The sequence below is a fragment of the Oncorhynchus nerka genome, linkage group LG9b (assembly GCF_034236695.1).
Source record: "Oncorhynchus nerka isolate Pitt River linkage group LG9b, Oner_Uvic_2.0, whole genome shotgun sequence".
In the NCBI taxonomy this organism is placed as follows: Eukaryota; Metazoa; Chordata; class Actinopteri; order Salmoniformes; family Salmonidae; genus Oncorhynchus; species Oncorhynchus nerka.
The window spans coordinates 16566102-16590057 of NC_088424.1; the positions used below are offsets into that span (position 1 = coordinate 16566102).

At 44.6% G+C, this 23956-nt stretch overlaps 1 protein-coding gene across 1 annotated transcript in view; it reads right to left on the bottom strand.

Annotated features, from left to right (window-relative positions):
* The window catches only part of LOC115114833 (neuropilin-1a-like), a 49116-nt gene that overhangs the window by 16804 nt on the left and 8356 nt on the right, over nt 1-23956 (bottom strand). Inside the window, exons 3-6 of the mRNA XM_065013374.1 lie at nt 8077-8258; nt 5275-5502; nt 3068-3238; nt 1333-1499 (exon numbers count right to left, since the gene is read on the bottom strand). Coding sequence (XP_064869446.1) covers nt 1333-1499; nt 3068-3238; nt 5275-5502; nt 8077-8258 — 748 coding nt within the window. The remainder of the gene's footprint in view (nt 1-1332; nt 1500-3067; nt 3239-5274; nt 5503-8076; nt 8259-23956) is intronic.

A 23956-nucleotide genomic window follows, 5' to 3' on the forward strand; every position in this document is an offset into this window, starting at 1 on the left:
CCTCTGTCACTCACACAGCCCACACAAACCCATGCACACACCACACACACACCCCCCACACAAACCCATGGGGAGGCTATTTCTTCCTCTCCCAGAGAGTTCGGGAGTGAGGCCAAAAACAGGACACTGTGGTGCCTTCCCATCCTTTAGACTGTGTTACTGCATTATTCTGTGGTCATGTAATTATATACCCCGATTTACAGACTTCCCATGATTTGAAGCGCGACATATTTGCAAAATGCTTTGGTGTCAAACTATGGGGGAAGTCCATTTGATAAATATGTTTTTTTCATATCAGTTCATATCATTTATTGCATTTGGTTGTATTCTATTCTATTCTATTATTATTATTCTATTCTGTTTTAGTAATGCAATCTTGAAGTACATGTTCCTGCTCAGTTCAGAGTTATTGGAGTGTGATTATATTGAAAGACAATATAACCACTTTACTGCTGGAGTTCTGTTTTGGGGAAAAAAACGCGGTCTGTTCAGTTCATCGTGTTTGGAGTGTTGGTGTAGAGTAGTGTTACAGAATAGCCTCATGTAACAATCTGCATTTACAACAAGAAGCATCCCCCTGAGGGTGTGGCTACCTTTAACAAACTAGATTATAGAAGTCATGTCCCTGTTAGACAGTGTGTGTAGGAAGGAGCTTAATCAACCCAAATGCCAACTAGTCTAGTCAGTCTGGCCTCTCGATCACAATCTGTCTTGTTTGTGACTTTATGATGTTTATTTTTCCAAGAATGTCATTATTGAACACCCTCATGACCTGTGCTGCAAGGATCGCACGCACGCACGCACGCACGCACGCACGCACGCACGCACGCACGCACGCACGCACGCACGCACGCACGCACGCACGCACGCACGCACGCACGCACACACACACACACACACACACACACACACACACACACACACACACACACACACACACACACACACACACCTAATGGATCACACACTTTTCATTAGGGATGCTGGCAGACAGACTGGTGGAGACAGACCTGAGTCTCCCACACTGTCTGCCTACCGGACTGTGTGGATACATAGAGATGCACTCTTAACACTTTTCACTATGACAGTAGCTGTCCCGAACTGATAGTGATGAAGGACAAAACACACAGTCCGGGATGAGTCTAGAATAACCAACTGTTGCTCAACCCAGGGCTTCATGTGCAGCCATGATGTTTTACACACACCAAAAGCATTGGTACTGTCACTGACACACATATGTAACTCTATTCACCTATGTAGTGCACTACTTTCCAACTGTTTGGGACGCAAATGCCACACATGTAACCCAGCTGCCCCAGAGCTGTCTCTTACCTGAATCCACTCTCTGCTGGAGTCTTCAGAGGGGGTCCAGCCATTCTCTTTGTAGTTGAGTCTGGAGCGCTCAGGAGACCAGTTAGAGTTGTACTGAGAGGAGGCAGTGATCTGATCCGAGGTGATCGCCCCTGACTCCATCCCCAGGCCCTCCACACACTTAAAGTCTGTCAACAGAGATATAGAACCTGAGTTAGACTTTATTTGGACAGTCCTCTGTTGATCAGTGTTTCTCAATCCTGGTCCTGGGGACCCAAGGGGTTGACGATTTTAGTTTTTGTCCTGGTACTAACACAGTGGTTTCAGCTAATCTACTTATCGTTAGGTGTCTGAGGGCTAGGGAAAATGTTTAATGTGCATCACTTTGGGTCCCCAGGACAAGAATTTGAGAAACACTGCTATAAATGTTTGACAGATTAAATCATCAATAGACCATCAACAGCAACTCTGTTGTTAAACAGCAACTTTTTTGGGTTATGGTTAGAGTTGGGTTTTTGGGGTTAGAATTAGGGTGAGGGCTATGAGCCTCCATCCTCTGTCTTGTCCTGTCAGTCTCTAAAGAGATGTTGTGTGACTCAGGGAGATCTTGGCCTCGAAGACAACTTGGAAGAGAAATGCAATGGGAAAGAACTGTGTCTTACTGGAACTAAACGCAAACTTCCTCAAGCCTCTCTGAACTGAGTCAGAAGAAAAGAACAGCACGTTCTTGTGTATCTCAGCTGGAGCCATTCAAAGATGACACATCTAGAACCTTCCGTAACGAGCCACACTGAGTACACCACAGAGGTACTGGGTTGACTAACTTTTCTCAAAAAAATCACACACACACAAACTAGAAGCATCCTTTTTTAAAGTAGCTTTTTTTTCAAGATATGTTATTAATAAGTTAATAATGTCAAATATTATTATGAGATTCCCAAAAGCAAGCATAGGCCCACACGTTGACACAAACAATGTCATGTCTTTATTGAATTAATACATGTTTTTCATTACTTATTTTAAATGTTGCAGGATGAAAAAACCAAACATAGAACACCATACGAACACACACACACACACACACTATTACTTCCCTATCAGTCGGTTTGGAAGTAGAAATGTGTGTGCCGAAATGTTCTTAAAACGGTTTAGACTCTTTTTTTTCCATTACATGAGAGGAAGGCGGATGGAATGTAATGTTATGTTGTCAGATATCAGTATTCTTCCTGTTCCCCTGATGACTTAATCTTATCACTTGGAACACTCCATACTGCGGCTTTGATCACATTAACTGTTGAAATAGTCTCTGATAAGGTCTTTCATTTAGATTGCAATGATATGTGGATATTTTGAGGTTCTGCCGCTGCGTGCTGAGAGGAGCGAACAGGAGTAGACTCATGAATAGAAATGGTAGAATTAACAGAAAGCAGAGAGGAGATAGAAGGAGGGACAGAGACTGTTTTTATTCTCTGGGATGGGGTGTCGTAAGTCCATCCTGGCTCTGTGTGTTTGTGAGGCATTTAGACCCTGTGTCACCAGTCAGCCCCACACACTGTCCTTCCTGACCTCCCCCTCCCCGTCCCCATCCCAGCTAATCCCCTCCCTGCCCCAATCCCACCTACTGTGAGTGCACTTAGAGTTGGACACTGTGGCCCCAGAGTTATATACAAGTACGCCCCCTGTGCAGGATGCTAGTCTGTGGCATGGCAGTTCTGGCTGGGACAAGGTTTAACGTGAGGTAGTAGGCTGTACTAACCCTCTGGTGTCTGTCCCTGTGGCAGGCTCTTCTCTCTGACAGTGTAATTGGCTGAGAAGCCCTCTCTGGCGATGGCGTTGTCAGTGTTGATGGTCATAGACAGGATCCCAGTGTAGGAGATGACCCGTCCAGGACTGCTGTTACCACAGTACCGCCCGATGTGGGGACCCACTGGGAGGGAGGGAGGGAGGGAGGGAGGGAGGGAGGGAGGGAGGGAGGGAGGGAGGGAAGGAAGGAGGGAGGGAGAGAGAGAGAGAGAGTTAAGGAAATAGAAACAGAAAGAGGAACAGAAAGAGGAACAGAAAGAGGAACAGAAAGACAATAACAAAGAGTTATGTCAACTCTATGACAGTAGGTGCCAAGACAACATCATGATTCAGCTACAGTGAGCTCCAAAAGTATTGGGCCAGTCAATTGTTTGTTGTTGTTTTAGCTCAATACTCCAGCACTTTGGATTTGAAATGACACAATGACTTTGAGGTTATAGTGCAGACTCTCTGCTGTAATTTGAGGGTATTTTCATCCATACAGTATCGGGTGAACCGTTTAGAAATTAGAGCACTTTTTGAACATACTGTAGTCCTCCTATTTTAGGGGGCCAAAAGTATTAGGACAAACTCATTCAAGTGTATTCAAGTAGTCAAAAGTTGAGTTTTTGGTCTCATAATCCTAGCACGCAATGACAAACTACAAGCTTGTGACTCCACAAACTTGTTGGAAACATTTCCTGCTTGTTTTGGTTGTGTTTCAGATAAGCTTGTGCCCAATGGAAAGTAATGGTAATATATTGTGTCATTTTAGAGTCACTTTCTACTACTACCATGATAACGGATAGTCCTGAAGGAATCATGAATAATGATGAGTGGTTAGTTACAGACACACAAATATCATACCCCCATCACAATAACAGGGGAGGTTAGCATGTTTTTTTGGGGGGGGTTATATTAATGCCTTTCTCACTCATCATTTTTCCCGATTCATTCATGATTATCCGGTATCATGGTAGTATCCACATTAATGTAGAAGTGTTTGGAAATACATTCTATTCTTATTTTCAGTCAAAGTGACTCCAAAATGACAGCCAATATATAACGTGTATGGCACAGAAAAAATGTCCCTCATCTCCAATTATGTGTCAAGGTAATATATTGAATGTTACTTCCCTATTTTGTCTCCATTTCCCTCTCTTTTTTTGTCAAATGTATTGTGACAAAGGAAATAACTCTCTGGGATATAGGCTACAGTGTTTTGTCTGCTATCTGGACGGTTACACATCTACACACCGCAAATACAAAGCTTTAGCAGACACCGGGACAGACAACATGTTTATTGAGAGGCCTGGCAGGCATGTATACAGCACCAGCCCAGCTATGAGGAGCCCAGCTATGGGGAGCCCAGCTATGAGGAGCCCAGCTATGAGGAGCCCAGCTATGGGGAGCCCAGCTATGGGGAGCCCAGCTATGAGGAGCCCAGCTATGAGGAGCCCAGCTATGGGGAGCCCAGCTATGGGGAGCCCAGCTATGGGGAGCCCAGCTATGGGGAGCCCAGCTATGAGCAGCCCAGCTATGGGGAGCCCAGCTATGGGGAGCCCAGCTATGAGGAGCCCAGCTATGGGGAGCCCAGCTATGAGGAGCCCAGCTATGAGGAGCCCAACTATGAGGAGCCCAACTATGAGGAGCCCAGCTATGAGGAGCCCAGCTATGAGGAGCCCAGCTATGAGGTGTGTGATAGTTTCTAAAGGGCTGTGCCAGTCCTGTCTCGAATGGCACATTATTCCCTTTCTAGTGTTCTAGTTTGGGTTGAAGAACCTAGCCTGGCAAGGCCCTAGTATAGAGGGAGTCTCAGGGAGACAGACAAAGCAGTGTGCCTAGCCAGGCACCACTCTGATGCTTTTCAATGTACATTTCCTCCTCTTCTCTTCAGACCTCTGCCCAATCACACAACAATGGAGACCGGGCAAGGCATTCCAGTGAAAAACCATCACTGTAGACCATGAATAGTGTAGGTTCTGCCTGTCTCCTTAATGTGCTAAATCAATCTGTGTGGCCTGGTGGGTGAAAACAACAGCACTGCTTGGCTGATGAGACAAATCTGTTTTTCTTTCTTCCTCCATCTCTCTCTTTGGCAATCTTTTTCATTCTCACCCCCTATCTCTTTCTTTTTCAACACAAGCCCTTCACATTTCCCTCCCTCCCTCCCTTTCTCACCTGCAGGGAACCCGTCCCAGATCTCCAGCCAGTCGTAGCGACACAGTGCCCCGGGTGGAGGGGTGGTGTCAGGCTCCATGTCGAACGCGTCGAAGTCCACCACAATCTCGGACATCTTGGGGGCGATGACCATGAAGGTGCAGTCCAGGTTGTTGGGGTACTTGTCTGGGAAGCCTGGTGTCTTTATTACGCCCTTGGATGAGGTGAAGTTTCTGGAGCACTCAGGCCCTGTGGAGAAGTTGAGAGAGGAATATGTATTGTATGTTAAGCGTTGCATGTCATTATCCTGTTTTGATGAATAATATTTGCGTCAATGGCTGTAGGTTTTTGTCTTCAAGCTTGTATTAAATGTATTACTGCTGTTAATAAGCTCCATTCTTATATGCCTGTAACAATAATCATAGTTGAGGATCTGAAAACAAGAAAGGTGTTGCCATAACTAGAATGTTGTAATTTAGGATTATTTGATGGGCCACCGTAAGTGGTTCATGGGCCCTGAGTCCATTTACTCCATTATCACTGAGGTGTCCACTGAGCCTGTTCCTATTGGTCATACCCTCGGTGCCACTAGCTGGCTATGTCTGTGTTTTGACTGGGGGGAACCGTCTGGTATTTATTGACTGCTGCAGTCAGACACAAACACTCTGGGTTGTTTTTGGAGACGTCGCCCAACAAACCCCTCACCCCAACTACACCTCACCCCAACTACACCCCAACCCAACAAACCCCTCACCCCAACTACACCCCAACCCAACAAACCCCTCACCCCTACTGCACCCCACCCAAACAAATCCCTCACCCCAACTACACCCCACCCCAACAAACCCCTCATCCCCACTGCACCCCACCCCAACAAACCCCTCATCCCAACTTCACCCCACCCCAACAAATCCCTCACCCCAACAAACCCCTCACCCTCACTCCACCCCACCCCCAATGAGTCTCAGTCAGGAAGAGACCACTCCCACTGTGAAGACTGAAGTGCTCTTTTCATGGTTGCTCTGCTGAAGAAGTGGCCTGAAGAAACTATCTGGCCCCTGTACACATTCAGCTTCTACAACTAATGTACAACATGTTCAATACAACGGTTCTGGTGACACAATGCTTTGTGTAATTATTTTACACAATTGTATCAAAACCATTGCTCAAAATGCATAGTACAGTGTACGGGACCTATGAGCCTGTTGGTAGACCCCCACATGCCTATGAAGGCAGACACAGTTCACCTCAGTCCAAAAGTAAGGGGGTCACTCGACCCTCTTCCCACTGTCAAAAAGGGACATGTGCAAGCCCAGGTTACTGTTGTAACATTGACTGCTCTTTGTAAGGAAGACGAGATGACAGAGGCACACAGTGTTGATGAGAGATTGTCTTTCCTGCACATACGCCCATCAATGAATCTCCTGCCAAACTCCACCCACTTTGATGGAGTCCCTTCCCTATCTAAGCCACAGTTTGAAGTGGTTCTGTAAAAATGGCCGTCTTTCAAAACCACAAGACGTGTTTTTGGTTCGAGGAATGGCAGTGAAACGACAGTGAGAGTAGAGAGCTAGACAGATATAGCCTTACGGTTCTGTGGAGGACCCGGTGTGTATCATTTACGCAACCATTGATGCATATTATGTGGTCAATGAGAGGAGGAGCTCTGGCAATGGCGGGCAGATGTGCTCCATTTGTTTGTTGTATCCCAAATGACACCCTATTCCCTATATAGTGAGTGCACTGCTTTTGACCAGGGCTCTGGCTGAAAGTAGTGCACTATGTAGGGCATAGGGTGGTATTTGGGACGCAAGCCATATTCATTAGTCACCCTGACGATATGCTATCTTTAACACAAATGGTGCTTGTCGTCATCACGAGAGCCGTTTACGACCATTTCCAGTGTTGCGTTTCTCTCTCTGTAATGGTAGACTTGTAGTCAGTGTCGTAGCTTGGTTTGTCACAGTATATTACATTGGTAAATGGGAGCATAGCCATAGAGGGAACAACAGGGCAATATGCTTTTGCGAATGTAATGGGTTTTTAAATGTGACAAGAGGGGACTCCAACATTATGTAGGCGGGACAATTTTTAACTCATACACTTGGGTGTTTCCCAAATTATACGCTCTTGTACCCTATATAGTGCACTACTTCTGACTACAACTTTTCGAAGATACAGTGCACTATATAGGGAATAGGGTGCCATTTGGGGCGCACCTTGGTTAAAACAACCCACATTTGGCTGCCCCCATCCCCCCCACCCCATCCCACCCAACTCCCCCCGCCTCTACCTCCCTCTGCTGTTCTAGATTCAGATTCAGCCTATCCTTGCCAGAGCATCCATTTAATGTGTAGGTCACCCTCAAACCTCCAATGACAAACAGCCCATGAACTAAATGAGCCTGGGATCTCCTGCACCTGTCTGGTACATCCTCCCTACTCTCTCTCTCTATTTCTCTCTCTCTGTCTCTTTATATTTCTCTCTTTCACTCTCTCCATCTCTCTCCTCTATCAATTCCCTCTGCCTCCTTTCCTCCCTCTCTCTCCTCACCCCCCCCCCTCTCTCTCTCTCTCTCAGACTTGAGCCTGTAAAACCTTGAACAGCCTCTTAGTGACAAATCCTTACTCCCACTTAAGTCGAATTTTCCCTTAGTCTCCCGTTGCTATCAATGAATCACTAAGTGAACATGTGACTTAGGTGGAAGTTAGAATTTGCCCCTAAGACCTTAAGTCTGTATTTGAACAGAGGGACACAAGTAATAACACACAACAGTTAGAAATACTTTACAAACGGTTCAACACCATATCCAAAGAGGCTGACCTGTCTTGAAGACCTCGTAACGTACGGAGAATCCAGCCCCGTGGGTTTCGTAGTCGGACACAAACTTGATGAGAAGCTGGCTGCCACTTGAGATGATAGGGGAGGGGGCGATCTTCCCACAGAACTTCCCCAGGGTTGGAGCCTTCTCGTCCCCACCGTTAAACACCTCCACATAGTCATACCTGAGGAGAGGACATAGGAGAGGATCAGTGTAAGAATTACTGTACAAAACTGCTGCTGCTATAGCTAACAAGAGTGTAGTAGTAGTAGTAGTAGTAGTAGTAGTAGTATAAAGCCTTGTCAGAGCCAGAACGACCTGTAGAAAGGCCTCCCGAGTGGCGCAGTGGTCTAAGACACTGCATCCCAGTGCTAGCTGTGCCACTAGAGATTCTGGGTTTGAGTCCAGGCTCTGTCATGGCTGGCCGCGGCCCGAAAACTCATGGGGCGGTGCACAATTGGCCCAGCATCGTCTGGGTTAGGGGAGGGTTTGCCCGGCAGGGATGTCCTTGTCCCATCGCTCACTAGTGACTCCTGTGGCGGGCCGGGTGCAGTGCACGCTGACACGGTCGCCAGGTGTTCGGTGTTTCCTCCGACACATTGGTGCGGCTGGCTTCCGGGTTAAGTTGGCATTGTGCCAAGAAGCAGTGCGGCTTGATTGGGTTGTGTTTCGGTGGACGCACGGCTCTCGACCTCCGCCTCTCCCGAGCCCGTACGAGAGTTGCAGCGATGAGACAAGACTGTAACTACCAATTGGATACCAAATTGGGGAGATTTAAAAAAATATATGTAAAAAATAATAATAAAGAACGGGCTGGAGCCCATTTATTGTTTCTATAGCGTGAATGAGGAATTGAACCCCCAACCTTTGAATCTCAGACTGGACATGAACATTTACATTCTAGTTATATAACTGACGCTCTTATCCAAAGCGACTTACAGTTAGTGCATTCGTCCTAAGATAGCTAGGTGGGACAAGCACATGTCACAGGCATAGTAAGTATAATTATCCTCAATAAAGTAGCTGTCAGCCAAGTTAGAGCTAGAAAGGGGAGGGGGGAGTCAAACACACCTGTTGGTTCAGGAAAAAGGCCCCAGAGTTGATCAAACAATACGGAAACAATAATCAGTTTGGATTCCAGGCTATGTTGCACATAGCGTCATTCCAAGACCAACTCAGACAGCGGTTTGGGTTAATCATACAATAGCTCTGCTCCTCAAACCCAACTCCTTTGTTAGGTTTAGAGATTTGACCACATGCCCTCAATCTACTGAGATGAAAAGACCGTTGTAGAATGCAATGGATGGATGATATGGGAGTTGAGGTAACTACTGAGGGTCTATACCCACTGGGAGGGTTATAATAACAAGACAACGAAGATGAGGAAACATGAGAACGTTTGTACTCCCACGGAGCAGTATGCTCCAGGGGTGACTTCATCTGCCTCTGTTATCAGTGTTCCATGGGAACCTCAGACAATATCACCTCACACATTATCGTCCCATAAATTATCGGCTCATGCATTGTCGCCTCATACATGGTCACTTCATACATTATAACCTCATACATTATCACCTAAAATATTATCAGCTCATTCTTAAATAGACCATTCCCTGTGCCCTACCACTCTGGGTCAGCTAACAAAGATAATTCTCTAATCTCTACAGTACTAGAATGTGCGTACATGTTTGTGTGTGTACTGTAACGTCTGTGTGTGAGTGTTTGAGAACAAGCGGAGGATAACCCAACCCTAATCTTGGTTACCCAGAAGTAAAGTTCTCGCGAAAGTTGTCACTCCCGTTTAAAGTGAATCTGTCCACAAAACATGAACCCAACCCCAACCCTTTTGTTTTATACTGTACCTAATTCAATTAAACGTAATTGGGTGTGAACTGTTAAGGCACTCTCTCTCTCTCATGTGTGACCGTGTGTATGTGTGTGAAATGCGGAGATGAAATGATGAGCTCATGGTGCCTGTTGGAGAACATACTACTTTTTTTCCAGGCACAGCCGAGCCAACAACCCTTTTCCTTTCTGAGCCAGCTGTGGAAACAGCCTCTGCCTGGCCTGCAAAAATAAGTCTAGGGCTACGCCCCAAATGGCACCCTATTCCCTATGTAGTGCCCTACTTTTGACCAGGGCCCGGTTCAAAGGTAGTGCACTACATAGGGAATAGGATGCCATTGGGGACGTATGCTAGGCTTTACACACAGTTACTTCATCAGCAAGTTTGCCCAGGAGTTTGATTCTGTACGTAGACAGCCCCATCATGGTACATTGGCAGAGGAATTTCTCTCTGTGGACAAGTTGTTTTCTCATGGCTAAGAACACAAGCCCTTGTAAAAAGCTGTTGACGTGAGGTTTTAGACAATGCCCTTTTCAAGGCAACTACTAGAGGCCAGGTTTGTTCTCTCATTGGGCTCTCAGGCACCTCTCTGGGGTGTGTGTGTGTGTGTGTGAGAGAGTATATCTTTGTAACCCAGCCTGCTAACATATGGACAACACGTGAACCAATAGTATCTACTCTAACCACATGAATCAATGTGAACACACTAACCGTTTTGTTTACCCCACGGATCACACATAATGGGATCAATATGTAAAATGAAAACAGCAACACTGCAAGTACTGGATGGTACTCAAGGGTGAATTAGTATTTTCTGAATCCTGTATAGTTGACTCTTCCTAATCCCATGGCTGCTGTCTAAGCAGGCTTGATGACGACGGCTGTCTCTGTCCCACTCCCCCCAAAAACTCCCCATCCTCGGGTGGATTAGAGATCACCAATGAAGGGTTCCACCTCTCCTCTTTTTAATTTCCCTGTAGGATTCACTGTGGGTTCTTTTTGCTGCCTGTGTGGAAATAGAGGGGGAAGGATGGGGTTGCTCATCCTCCTCAGCTGCTTGGCCCAATTGAACTGCAAACGGAGTGGGGTTGGGAGGACGAGGAGAGAGAGACACAGAGAGAGAGAGAGAGAGCGAAAGAGAAAGACAAAAGAGAGAAAGAGAGAAAGGGAGGGAGGGGTTGGTGTCTGTCTGCACCAGCAGGGAGGCACAGTGTTGCATTCTGTTCTAAGACACACCATCTGTAGGGTTGCATCTAATTTTAGGGCCGGGGGAGTGACTAGGAGTGAGTGAGTTTGTCCTGGAAGTGTGTCTCTGTCTCTGGCAATGGTGTTACAGCTGTGTCTGGCTAACGGTATGTCTGACTGTGTCTGATGAGACATTTTCCATCTGCCCTGGAGCAGGACCCAGCTGAGACTCAGACAGAGTGTGTCCGTCCATCGACAGTTTCCAGTTTCCAGCCTGTTTGACACCGCAGGCTGAATTAACCCTGAGCGTGGCTTTGCCAGTGGAATCACTAATGACTTGACTTCTCTAGCGAGAGGAGAGGAGAGGATGGAGGGAGGCTGCTAGCCTTGCAGGCACACTGATTTATTCCCAGCGTGTATTTTGTGTGTGTGTGTGTGTGTGTGTGTGTGTGTGTGTGTGTGTGTGTGTGTGTGTGTGTGTGTGTGCAAGTAAAGAAAAGCTGGCCGGGCTTGTAAACGTTCCCATGATGCCTTCCAGATGATAGATGATGGAGAGAATATAGCCGTGGGGAGGGTAACACAACTAGCATAGTCCAAATGGTAATAAGATATATGATATAGGAGGACAATTATTGTGTTAGAATATCACATTCAGTTGTTAAGGAAGTCCTTACTTTAGGACAAGAAGGTTACTACTGTTTTAAGCCCCAGATGGACTTGCTATTGTAGTGTGTGTGTGTGTGTGTGTGTGTGTGTGTGTGTGTGTGTGTGTATTTGTAGTGAACCATAGTAAAGCACTTACCAGACCATTCTCCTAAGAGGGCATGAATAACCTAACCAGCGATTCTACTGGACAATAAGGGGGAAAGTAGTCTATTTAACAAGGGTGTGAGGATAGATTTTTGGTTGGTTAATAGGGCTGTCTCAGTGAGCAATGAAAGCCCCAGGTCAGGCCTGTATAGCCATCTGCATTCTATCTCCCCATGGTGCTGCTTTTACAAGTCCATCTGAGTGGGGCATGATGCAAATGAATAAAAATGGCATACATACACAACATCACTGAAGTGCTAGGCACTAGTGCTTTACAAGAGGCCACTTAAAACGCTTCCCACAGGTCAAATAAAGCCTGCCGTGAACAGAATGAATAGATTTTATAATGCAGTGTTCATTTAAACATTGGAAACACATTTTATGCCCTAAGCTATGACTGTCTGTGACCAATAAACTAGTCAGGTGCAAAGATTGTCGTCATAATTCATGTATGTTTTATGTTTGGAGTTTGATTGATGGTATTGTATGAGGATCTCTTGGCTGGTGCATTAACGACGACGTGTTTTTATAGGTGATCATAAGCTACACAATGTACATAGGCAGAGGATAATAGACAGATTCCCTTAAGGACCAGACAGGACATTGCAAATTTCGGCCACACGCAGGTGATCCTCACCTGCTGGGTGTCGACAAACAACGTACCATAATTACCTGGGTCTTCAACAACAGAGCGCCATTTTACAGGTCTAGCTAAGGTGTCTAGGAACAGCGTATGCCACTGTTAATGAGCACAACGTTACAAAACACCTGTCTGTTCAGGCCTTGAACAAATACAGTCAAATTGAACCTAGGGGGCCAACCACTTAAATGTGTCACTATACCAAATGCCTCAGTCAGTGTACCGTTTAGGTTAAACAAACATTTAAAGTGTGTACCCAAGTCTAAATACTGAAAATTAAACGTATATACCTTTGAGAGTTAACGGGAAAAGAGCCCTTTGTCAGATGACACACCGTCTACCCTTCTACACATTTAAGTGAGTTAAGCGAAAGCAATAAACACTGTCAGTCTGGCCGCGTTTTGACATGGTTTTAGTATTTGTCACCAAGAAAAGTTTATCACCCCTTTTTGCCTGAGCCTGAGGGGAGGACATAGGAGAGGAGACGGAACCCACTCCCCCAAAACATATGATGTTAATTAACTCAAACTCACCACCTCAACCTCCTCTCAACCTCCCCTGGTAATGGCCTCCTCTCCGCTCAGCTTGACAGACAAAGGCTGCATCCCAAATAGCACCCTATTCCCTATATAGCGCACTACTTTTGACCAGTAGCCATGCAGGGAATAGGTGCCATTTGGGACGCATTCCGGACAGATAGACAGGCAGGCAGACAAACACTGTCACCTTCTCTCTGAAAGAAAAGCAGTGTTCCCTAATGGGGCTTACTGGGCTGTGTGATTCCAGCCGGCTGGCCACAAACACCTCTGTTTCAGCCTTGTAGTGTCTGACTGACCCCGAGATGGAAACACAGACATGGTGACTGGAGTCCTCATGATGATTGGTGATCAAGGCTATTTTTCATCCATATTATAGCACAACAACGTACTTATCAATACATTAATGTTTGTCCTGGCGGTCATTAGAAAGATGTCAATAATCCATTTCTACACAGCACACCTGAAAAACACAAACACCTTTGAGTTGATTCACAAGAGTGACCAGACCTTGTCCACTCTCTTCTATCCACATGGGCAGGCAGAGGACACAGCAGTAACTCTTATTTAACTCTTACAGCTGTACTCCAGTCCACTGCCTGTTCTGTTTTGATACAGGTGTAGTCAGTGGTGATAGATAGCCCTCTAGTCCTTCCTAATTACAAGCCGTTGAGTGGCCGGGGGGACAGGGGATCTGATCTCCATCCCAAACAGCACCCTATTTACGATTCTAGTGCACCACGGTCCATAGGGCTCTGGTCAGAAGTAGTGCACTATACAGGGAATAGGGTGCCATTTGGGACACACATCTAATCTCCAACTCCAATCTCCAACTCCTCCACAGTCGTGTGGAGAATGAGTCAAGTATTCAAGACGTATGCTGTCCTCTCCAATGATGTATATAAACACTAGATTGCTAAGGCTATGTATTGGCCAATGAGATGCGCTTCGAAGCCACTTGTCACCTCAGTAGGAGCAGTCCTCCATAGGAATGAATAGAACCATAGATTATTTCAATTCAATGTTTCAAGGACAAAATGTCATGTATTTAAGATTTTTTTTAAATGTTTAGCTCACATTATATATTTTTTTACGTATGCATTAAGGTGTCTAGTGGAATAAACGTGGTAAAAACAAATGTAGACATTAATAAATGCATATCCATAGCTTCCAAAATCTTTTTCACAATGGAGAGGGAGAACCAACATGGAGACACAGTGGCTTCAAAACAGTGTTCGCTGTATATTATGCACATTATGAACACCTGCTCTTTCCATGACATAGACTGACCAGGTGAATCCAGGTGAAAGCTATGATCCCTTATTGATGTCACTTGTTAAATCCACATCAATCAGTCTAGATGAAGGGGAGGAGACATGTTAAATAAGTATTTTAAGCCTTGAGACAATTGAGACATGGATTGTGTATGTGTACCATTCAGAAGGTGAATGGGCAATACAAAATATTTAAGTGCGTTTGAACAGGGTATGGTAGTAGGTGCCAGGCACACTGTTTTGTGTCAAGAACTGCAACACTGTTGGGTTTGTCACACTCAACAGTTTGTTGTGTGTATCAAGAATGGTCCAGCACACAAAGGACATCCAGCCAACTTGACACAACCGTGGGAAATGTTGGAGTCAGTGGAGGCTCCTCAGGTGTAAGGGGAGGACCATCCTCCTCAGTGAATTTCATAAAAATAAAAATAGAGAAACATTAAAAACGTTATCTTTTAAAGATAAAACTATACTAAATATATTCACATCATCAAATAATTGATTAAAACAATGAAAGTCGACAGTAACTCTGCACCATGGTGTAGCCGGAGGACAGCTGGTTTCCGTCCTCCTCTGGATACATTGACTTCACTACAAAACCTAGGAGGCTCATGTTTCTCACCCCTTCCATAGACTTACACACTCATTATGACAACTTCTGGAGAATGTCCTCCAACCTATCAGAGTTCTTGCAGCATGAACTGGCATGTTGTCTGCCTAATCAAAGGATCAGAGAATCAATCCAGTACTGAAAGCATAAGCTCCAGCTAGCTAGCACTGTAGTGCACGGAATGGGGTGAGTAGTTGACTCAAAGAGAGAGAAAGACAATAGTTGAACAGTTTTGAACAAATGTATTTCTTAACAAATTAAGGAAAAGCAAGAGTGAGAGAGAGATTTCATATTTTGTAAAAAACATTTTTTTTAAAACACTTTCACTTAGCTAGCGAATGCACCTAGCTAGTTTATCCTACTCCAACACCGATCTGAAATAGAGAGGGGTGCTATGTTAGCTAGCTGGCTATGGCTATCCACTGGAACTGTTCTAAGTCAAGGTAAGCTTTTGGTTATATTAATTTATTGCGACCGGGGCCCGACGGTGTAACTGCTAAACTGCTTGCTGACTGTACACTGTGCTGCATGATTGTAGTGGGTTTACTTCTAGTAGCTATGTTGACTAGCTATGATGGTGACAAGGTTACCTAATATGGTGACATTAACGATGTAAGCTGTGTGTAGCAGTTAGCGGCTATAATATGACGGGTTGGCTTGGAAAGGTATTAGGAAGGTGTTCTTAATGTTTTGTACACTCAGTGCATATCATTGGTCCTCTCCGGTCCCGCCTAATAAACAATGCTGCTTTATGAGTTCAGACAGACTTGAGGGTCAGCCTGAGGGCCTTGTGTTGCGTGAGGAGCAGATACAAGGCATAGTAGTGACGCCTGATACAGGCGTGCCTTTAGACTGCATTCCTCCATGCCACTCGTGATAGAGAGTTATTCTCCGCCAGGGTCCCTGCTGTTGGTGGGCGGCTAACCATAACTTCCTATCTGTCTTCCTATCTGTCACACTATTCCCTATATGGGCCCTGGTCAAATGTAGTGCACTGTATAGGGAATAGAGTGCCATTTGAGACGCAGCCTCTGCCATGCTGAAGTGATATAGACCATCCTTCCTTTAACTGAGGACACTAACTGGGCAACCGTCTGACTCACCTTTGACCCCTTAGAGATCCTGACCTATGCAGCAAGACGTCTCCTTGCATTCCTATGGACCTTTTGTCCACTCTGAAATCGCCTAAAGCTAGAATCACATGAGAATCACATGATCCAAACAGTTGTTAGCACAGACACGAATACACATCATGTTACCATGGTATCTCAAAAGTCGACATATTAATAGGACAATATGACTATTCACAGTGAACTTTCACTGTCAAGGGGGACAGGCTTTGTACAAACATGCTGTAGACAGCAGGTCCTGGGTTCAAATACTATTTGAAATGTTTCAAATATTTTGAATGTTTGATCTAGCCTGCCTGGAGTGACAGATGAGCTTGGTGTGCTACTATTCTATTGGTCTATTTAAACCAGGCAAGGTCAATCAAGCACAGATTAAGTATTTGAAATTATTTCAAAGAGTACTTCAACCCAGGTCTGGTACGCAGTTCTTGTGACTCGAGGCGTTTACTAAGTCCTGAAGACATCTGGAAGTGGGTGCTTTCTGTTCTGTAAATCCAGGGAGGGAAAGCAGCTGTGAGATCGCAGTGCAGCACTGCTCTGAATCTGAGTTTTGTCTAAACTCTCTCCTCGTTAATCTGCTCGTTAGGCCTTAATCTGACATGTGTTTTCATTTGGCTGCGCAGCACTGCAGCCCGCTGATCAGTAGGGAGGCAAAGGACCTCTGATGCTCTGATTACTAAAATGCACTTTAGACTGAAGATGACTGAAGAGCACATTTTACATCCATTGTCTGTGTGTGGGTAAACAGAACACACACAGTGTTCCGTCTCAAATGGCACCCTATATAGTGCACTTCTTTTAACCAGAGCCCACAAATGTAATGCACTACAAAGGGAATAAGGTGCCATTTGGGACACAGACCAGTGTTTCGTCTGGTTTAAGCCAATGTGAGTGACTACATTTGCTTTGGAAAACCCATCCAAACAATCATGACAACAGTCTTGAGAAATAACAAGGAACACAATTGCTCAAAATCAGAATTATAGAACAGTTAATACCTATTTATATATCAAGCAAATGTTTTCTGCTTTAAACAGAAGTCCTCTGGAGGAAGTCTTTACTTATACACAGGATGGTTCATTATTTTTGCATCTGAAATGGCACCCTATTTCCTGTTTAGTGCACTACTTTTGACCAGGGCCCATTGGGCTTCTATATAGTGAATAGGGTGCCATTTGGGACTCACTCCCTCCTGTCATGTTTATGTAAGTGACTCCAAATTATGTGGCTATTCAGTGAAACCCAGTCGTGAAGTTCACAAATAGTGTTCACAAATAACTGCAAAGATCATTGTCCCAAGATGTTAACAGGCTGGCAGTGCCACTGTGCAGGGGGTAAAAAATTATTGGAGTGCACTTTGCCCTAATAGAGGAAGGACATGGGTTGTACAGAGTTAAACATACAGTTGAAGTCGGGAGTTTACATACACCTTAGCCAAAAACGTTTAAACTTAGTTTTTCACAATTCCTGACATTTAATCCTGAAAAAGCGTGTGCGAGTAAAAAATCCCTGTCTTAGGTCAGTTAGGATCACCACTTCATTTTAAGAATGTGAAATGTCAGAATAATAGTAGAGAGAGTAATTTATTTCAGGTTTTCTTTCTTTCAACACATTCCCAGTGGGTCAGATGTTTACATACACTCAATTAGCATGGCCTTTAAATTGTTTAACTTGGGTCAAACATTTCGGGTAGCCTTCCACAAGCTTCCCACAATAAGATGGGTGAATTTTGGCCAATTCCTCCTGACAGAGCTGGTGTAACTGAGTCAGGTTTGTCGGCCTCCTTGCTCGCACACGCTTTTTTCAGTTCTGCCCACAAATATTCTATAGGATTGAGATCAGAGCTTTGTGATGGCCACTCCAATACCTTGACTTTGTTGTCCTTAAGCCATTTTGCCACAACTTTAGAAGTATGCTTGGGGTCATTGTCCATTTGGAAGACCCATTTGCGACCAAGCTTTAACTGATGTCTTGAGATGTTGCTTCAATATATCCACATAATTTTTCACCCTCATGATGCCATCTATTTTGTGAAGTGCAAAGCACCCCCACAGCATGATGCTGCCACCCCCGTGCTTCACGGTTGGGATGGTGTTCTTTGGCTAGCAAGCCTCCCCCTTTTTCCTCCAAACATAAGGATGGTCATACATTTCTTCAAAAAGTACAATCTTTGTCTCCATGTGCATTTGCAAACCGTAGTCTGGCTTATTTATGGCGGTTTTTGGAGCAGTGGCTTCTTCCTTGCTGAGCGGCCTTTCAGGTTATGTCGATATAGGACTCGTTTTACTGTGGATATAGATACTTTGTACCTGTTTCCTCCAGCATCTTCACAAGATCCTTTGCTGTTGTTCTGGGATTGATTTGCACTTTTCGCAGCAAAGTACGTTCATCTCTAGGAGACAGAATGCGTCTCCTTCCTGAGCGGTATGACGGCTGCATGGTCCCATGGTGTTTATACTTGCGTACTATTGTTTGTACAGATGAATGTGGTACCTTCAGGTGTTTGGAAAATGCTCCCAAGGATGAACCAGACTTGTGGAGGTCTACAACTTGGCTGAGGTCTTGGCTGATTTCTTTTGATTTTCCCATGATGTCAAGCAAAGAGACACTGAGTTTGAAGGTAGGCCTTGAAATACATCCACAGGTACACCTCCAATTGACTCAAATTATGTCAATTAGCCTAATAGAAGCTCCTAAAGCCATGACATCATTTTCTGGAATTTTCCAAGCTGTTTAAAGGCACAGTCAACTTAGTGTATTTAAACTTCTGACCCACTGGAATTGTGATGCAGTGAATTATAAGTGAAATAATCTGTCTGTAAACAATTGGAATAATGATTTGTGTCAAGCACAAAGTAGATGTCCTAACTGACTTGCCAAAACTATAGTTTGTTAACAATACATTTGTGGAGTGGTTGAAAAATGAGTTTTAATGACTCCAACCTAAGTGCATGTAAATATCCGACTTCAACTCTATACCTTCAGCTACAATGAGAGAGCGAGAGGGAGAGAGATAGAGAGAATGTGTGTAGAGAAGAAAAATGAGAAACCGATGAGTGTACAGAGTTCAGTGAGCATATACAGTAGAGTGAGAAGTCAGAAGAAAAAAGAGAGGAGGACAGGAAAGGAAAAGAAAGAAGAGGAAAGGAGAGGAAATTAAAGGAGAGGAGAGGAAAGGAAAGGGGAGGAAGGGAAAGGAAAGGAAAGGAGAGGGAAGGAATATAAAGGAAAGGAGAGGAAAGGAGTGGAATGGAAAGGAGAGGAAATGAAAGGAAAGGAAAGTAGAGGAGAGGAAAGGAAAGGAAAGGAAAGGAGAGGAGAGGAGAGGAGACGAGAGGAGAGGAGAGGAGAGGAGAGGAGAGGAAAGGAAAGGAAAGGAAAGAAGAGGAAAGGAGAGGAAAGGGAAGGGAAGGAATGGAAAGGAAAGGAGAGGAACGGAAAGGAGAGGAAAGAAGAGGAGAGGAAAGGAGAGGAAAGGAGAGGGATGGGAAGGATAGGAGAGGAGAGGAGAGGAAAGGAGATGAAAGGAAAGTTAAGGAAAGGCAGAGACGCAAGAGCCTCAGGGCAGAAAATAAGAAATCCAGAGGTCTGTCCAAGAGGTCATAGTGCAACCGGTCATCACGCTAACTGGCCTGTGGCTCTATAACAGCCACCACCAGCCATCTAACTAACTCCAAGTCTTTCATCTGGATGACCACAATGACCACAGAGCCATAGTGGCGCAGTGGAAATGAATTGACCACACCGAGGGGATCATTCAATTAGAGTTGTATCCATTTCTCCATAGCAGGAGACCCTCGTCCCTACATAGTCTCTACATAGTCCTTACATAGTCCTTACATAGTCCCTACATAGTCCTTACATAGTCCCTACATAGTCTCTACATAGTCCTTACATAGTCCTTACATAGTCCCTACATAGTCCCTACATAGTCCTTACATAGTCCTTACATAGTCCCTACATAGTCCCTACATAGTCCTTACATAGTCCTTACATAGTCCCTACATAGTCTCTACATAGTCCCTACATAGTCCTTACATAGTCCCTACATAGTCCCTACATAGTCCTTACATAGTCCCTACATAGTCCTTACATAGTCCCTACATAGTCTCTACATAGTCCTTACATAGTCCTTACATAGTCCCTACATAGTCCTTACATAGTCCCTACATAGTCTCTACATAGTCCTTACATAGTCCTTACATAGTCCCTACATAGTCCCTACATAGTCCTTACATAGTCCCTACATAGTCCCTACATAGTCCTTATATAGTCCCTACATAGTCCCTACATAGTCCTTACATAGTCCCTACATAGTCTCTACATAGTCTTTACATAGTCCCTACATAGTCCTTACATAGTCTCTACATAGTCTCTACATAGTCCTTACATAGTCCCTACATAGTCCTTACATAGTCCCTACATAGTCCCTACATAGTCCTTACATAGTCCTTACATAGTCCTACATAGTCCTTACATAGTCCCTACATAGTCCCTACATAGTCCTTACATAGTCCTTACATAGTCTTTACATAGTCCCTACATAGTCCTTACATAGTCCTTACATAGTCCCTACATAGTCCTTACATAGTCCCTACATAGTCCCTACATAGTCCTTACATAGTCCCTACATAGTCCTTACATAGTCCCTACATAGTGGTGCCATTTGGTACTCAGACAATGTCTTTGGCAAGGTCAACAGCAGCACCACTGCTGGTTGGGAGTCTGCAGGTCTGCAGTTGTGGTTTTGTTTTATATTTGTCATACCACAAAGGTTACGTCAACTACAGACAACAAGGGAAAATGAAGTGTGCCTCATGCAGCCTTTAGTCCTGTAATCACCCTACATCCTGGCATTAAGATTTGATTCAGATACACGACTTGAAGTTCACGAGAGAGTAACTTCAGACAAGCACATCAGTCGTAACTCTGATGTTCGCATTAATCTTCCATAGATGTAATTGGGAGATTTGGGTGAAAATTCTAATCTCAAGCGCCAAAGATCTTAAATTAGGATATGTGCGTACAGGAAACTGTCTCTTTGATTTACGAGATCTGTTATGGTTGTTTTTAAAACTTGTATCCTAGGCCAATGTCACGAAATGACACAGGATATACTCTTGTGAGTAAATTTGGAGCCACCAACGGTATTTACGTGCAAGATGGGAGGGCAGACTGACCTTCCAAGGCTCTAATATAATCAGTCTGTCAGTTCATTTATCTGTTAAGATTCCTGTCAACTTCAAAGTGGTGAAATAAAAGGAACATGCCCATGGAACCAAGAACAAACAAACAGATTGTTGTAGAAGTTCATGACCCAATTTAGTTCCTTAGAAGCAAAACCACAAACAACCCATGTTGGATCCAATAATACACCTGGCCTTTCCTGATTTTGCCTCCACTGCTGAGGAAAGCAGTTGGAAAGAGCCATTCTGCTTCCATTGAAACGAACACATTGAAGCTAAACACATTGGTGTGTCTGGAGGTTGACACGCTAGGTAAAACCTAAATGTAAACGGCTGATTGAACAGTAGGCCATGCTGATGTGGCATTTCTCCTTTGAATCATTATGGGTATGATTCATAACGATTCAAAGTACTGTCTGTGATTATGAGTATGATTCAGAATGATTCAAAGTGCTGTCTGGGATTATGAGTATGATTCAGAATGAATCAAAGTGCTGTCTGTGATTATGAGTATGATTCAGAACGATTCAAAGTGCTGTCTGTGATTATGAGTATGATTCAGACCTCCTTCCTAACCTTTCGCTCTATCGCTCTCTCTCTCTCCCTCTCTCTCTGTGTCATGGTCTCACGCTCGAGGAAACTGTTCAAACAAATTTAAAAAACGGTCATGCTATTTTAGTGTCAGTGTGAGATAAGTCTGTCTTTGGTTAGATTTAGGATTACATCCCAAATAGCACCCTATTCCATATGTAGTGCAACATTTTGACCGGGACACACTCTGTCTTTGATGCTTCTCCACATTGGCCACAGTCATGCTGGCATATCGACTCAAGGCACAGAGCATCTCCACAAAAGCCTTATTGATGTTATTTTGATATCTGACCACTCCATGAATGTTATTGTGTCAGTTCCAACTGTGATTTCAAGGGAAGAGTTCAAAACTGCATTTCTCCAGCAAACCTCCTTTCTAACCTTTCCATTTAGCGCTCTCTCTGTCTCTCTCTCTGTCTCTCTCTCTCTCTGTCTTTCTGTCTCTCTCTGTCTCTCTCTCTGTCTCTCTCTCTCTCTGTCTTTCTGTCTCTCTCTGTCTCTCTCTCTGTCCCTCTCTCTCTCTGTCTCTCTCTCTGTCTCTCTCTCTGTCTCTCTCTCTCTCTGTCTTTCTGTCTCTCTCTCTGTCTTTCTGTCTCTCTCTGTCTCTCTCTCTGTCCCTCTCTCTCTGTCTTTCTGTCTCTCTCTCTGTCTCTCTCTCTCTCTCTCTCTCTCTCTCTCTCTAACACAATAAAATAACAATAACGAGACTATACACAAGGAATACCGGTACTGTCACGACTTTTGCCGAAGTTGGTCCCTCTCCTTGTTCGGGCGGCGTTCGGCGGTCGAAGTCACCGACCTTCCAGCCATCGTTGAACCACTTTTCATTTTCCATTGGTTTTGTCTTGTCTTCCATCACACCTGGTTCCAATTCCATCAATTCCATGTTGTGTAATTAACCCTCGGTTCCCCCCCATGTCCTTGTCCGTAATTGTTTCTTGTAGTACAACGGTATGCTGTTATTTACAGGGTTTTGTTTGACCCATTTATTGTATTGTTCTGTTGACGGTGGTTTATGGATATTAAACCGTTGTAAATATGTTTTCACTCTCCTGCACCTGACTTCTCTGCCGCCAGTACACACCTCACTACAGGTACCGAGTCAATGTGCAGGGGTACGAGATAGTTGAGCTAATTGAGGTAAAATGTGCATGTACATAGGGGTAAATGTGACTAAACATAGATACTACTGCATGGTCGGAACTAGAAGCACAAACATTTCGCTACACTCGCATTAAAATCTGCTAACCATGTGTATTTGTGACCAATGAAATTGTATTTGATTTTGACAATCAGGATAGATAACTAACAGAGTAGTAGCAGCGCATGTAAAGAGCGTGAAAGAGCGTGATTGTGTGTGTGTGTGTGTGTGTGTGCGCGTGTGCGTGTGTGCGTGTGCGTGTGTGTGCGTGTGCGTGTGTGTGTGTGTGTGTGTGTGTGTGTGTGTGTGTGTGTGTGTGTGTGTGTGTGTGTTAGACTGTCGGTGTAGTATGTGTGAGTCTGTGAGTAGAGTTCAGTGAGTGTGAAGAGAGCCAGTTCAAGAGGGTCAGTGAAAATAAAAAGGGGGTCGATGCAAATAGACAGGGTAGAGATTTGATGAACTGTTCAGCAGTCTTATGGCTTGGGGGGTAGAAGCTGTAAAGGAGCCTTTTGTTCCCAGACTTGGCACTCTGGTACTGCTTGCCGTGCGGTAGCAAAGAGAACAGTCTATGACTTGGGTGTCTGGAGTCTTTGAACAATTTGTATGACCTCCCTCTGACACCACCTGGTATAGAGGTCCTGGATGACATGCCATTGAGCTCGGCGCCAGTGATACACTGGCCCATATGCACTACAATCTGTAGCGCCTTATGGTCAGGTGCCAAGCAGTTGCCTTACCAAGCGGTGACGCAGCCAGTCAAGACGCTCTCAATGGTGCAGCTGTATAACGTTTTGAGGATATGAGGGCCCATGCCAAATCTTTTCAGCCTCCTAAAGGGGGAAGAGGTTTTGTCGTACCCTCTTCACGACTGTGTTGGTGTATTTGGACCATGATAGGTCCTTAGTGATGTGGACACAGAGGAACTTGAAGCTC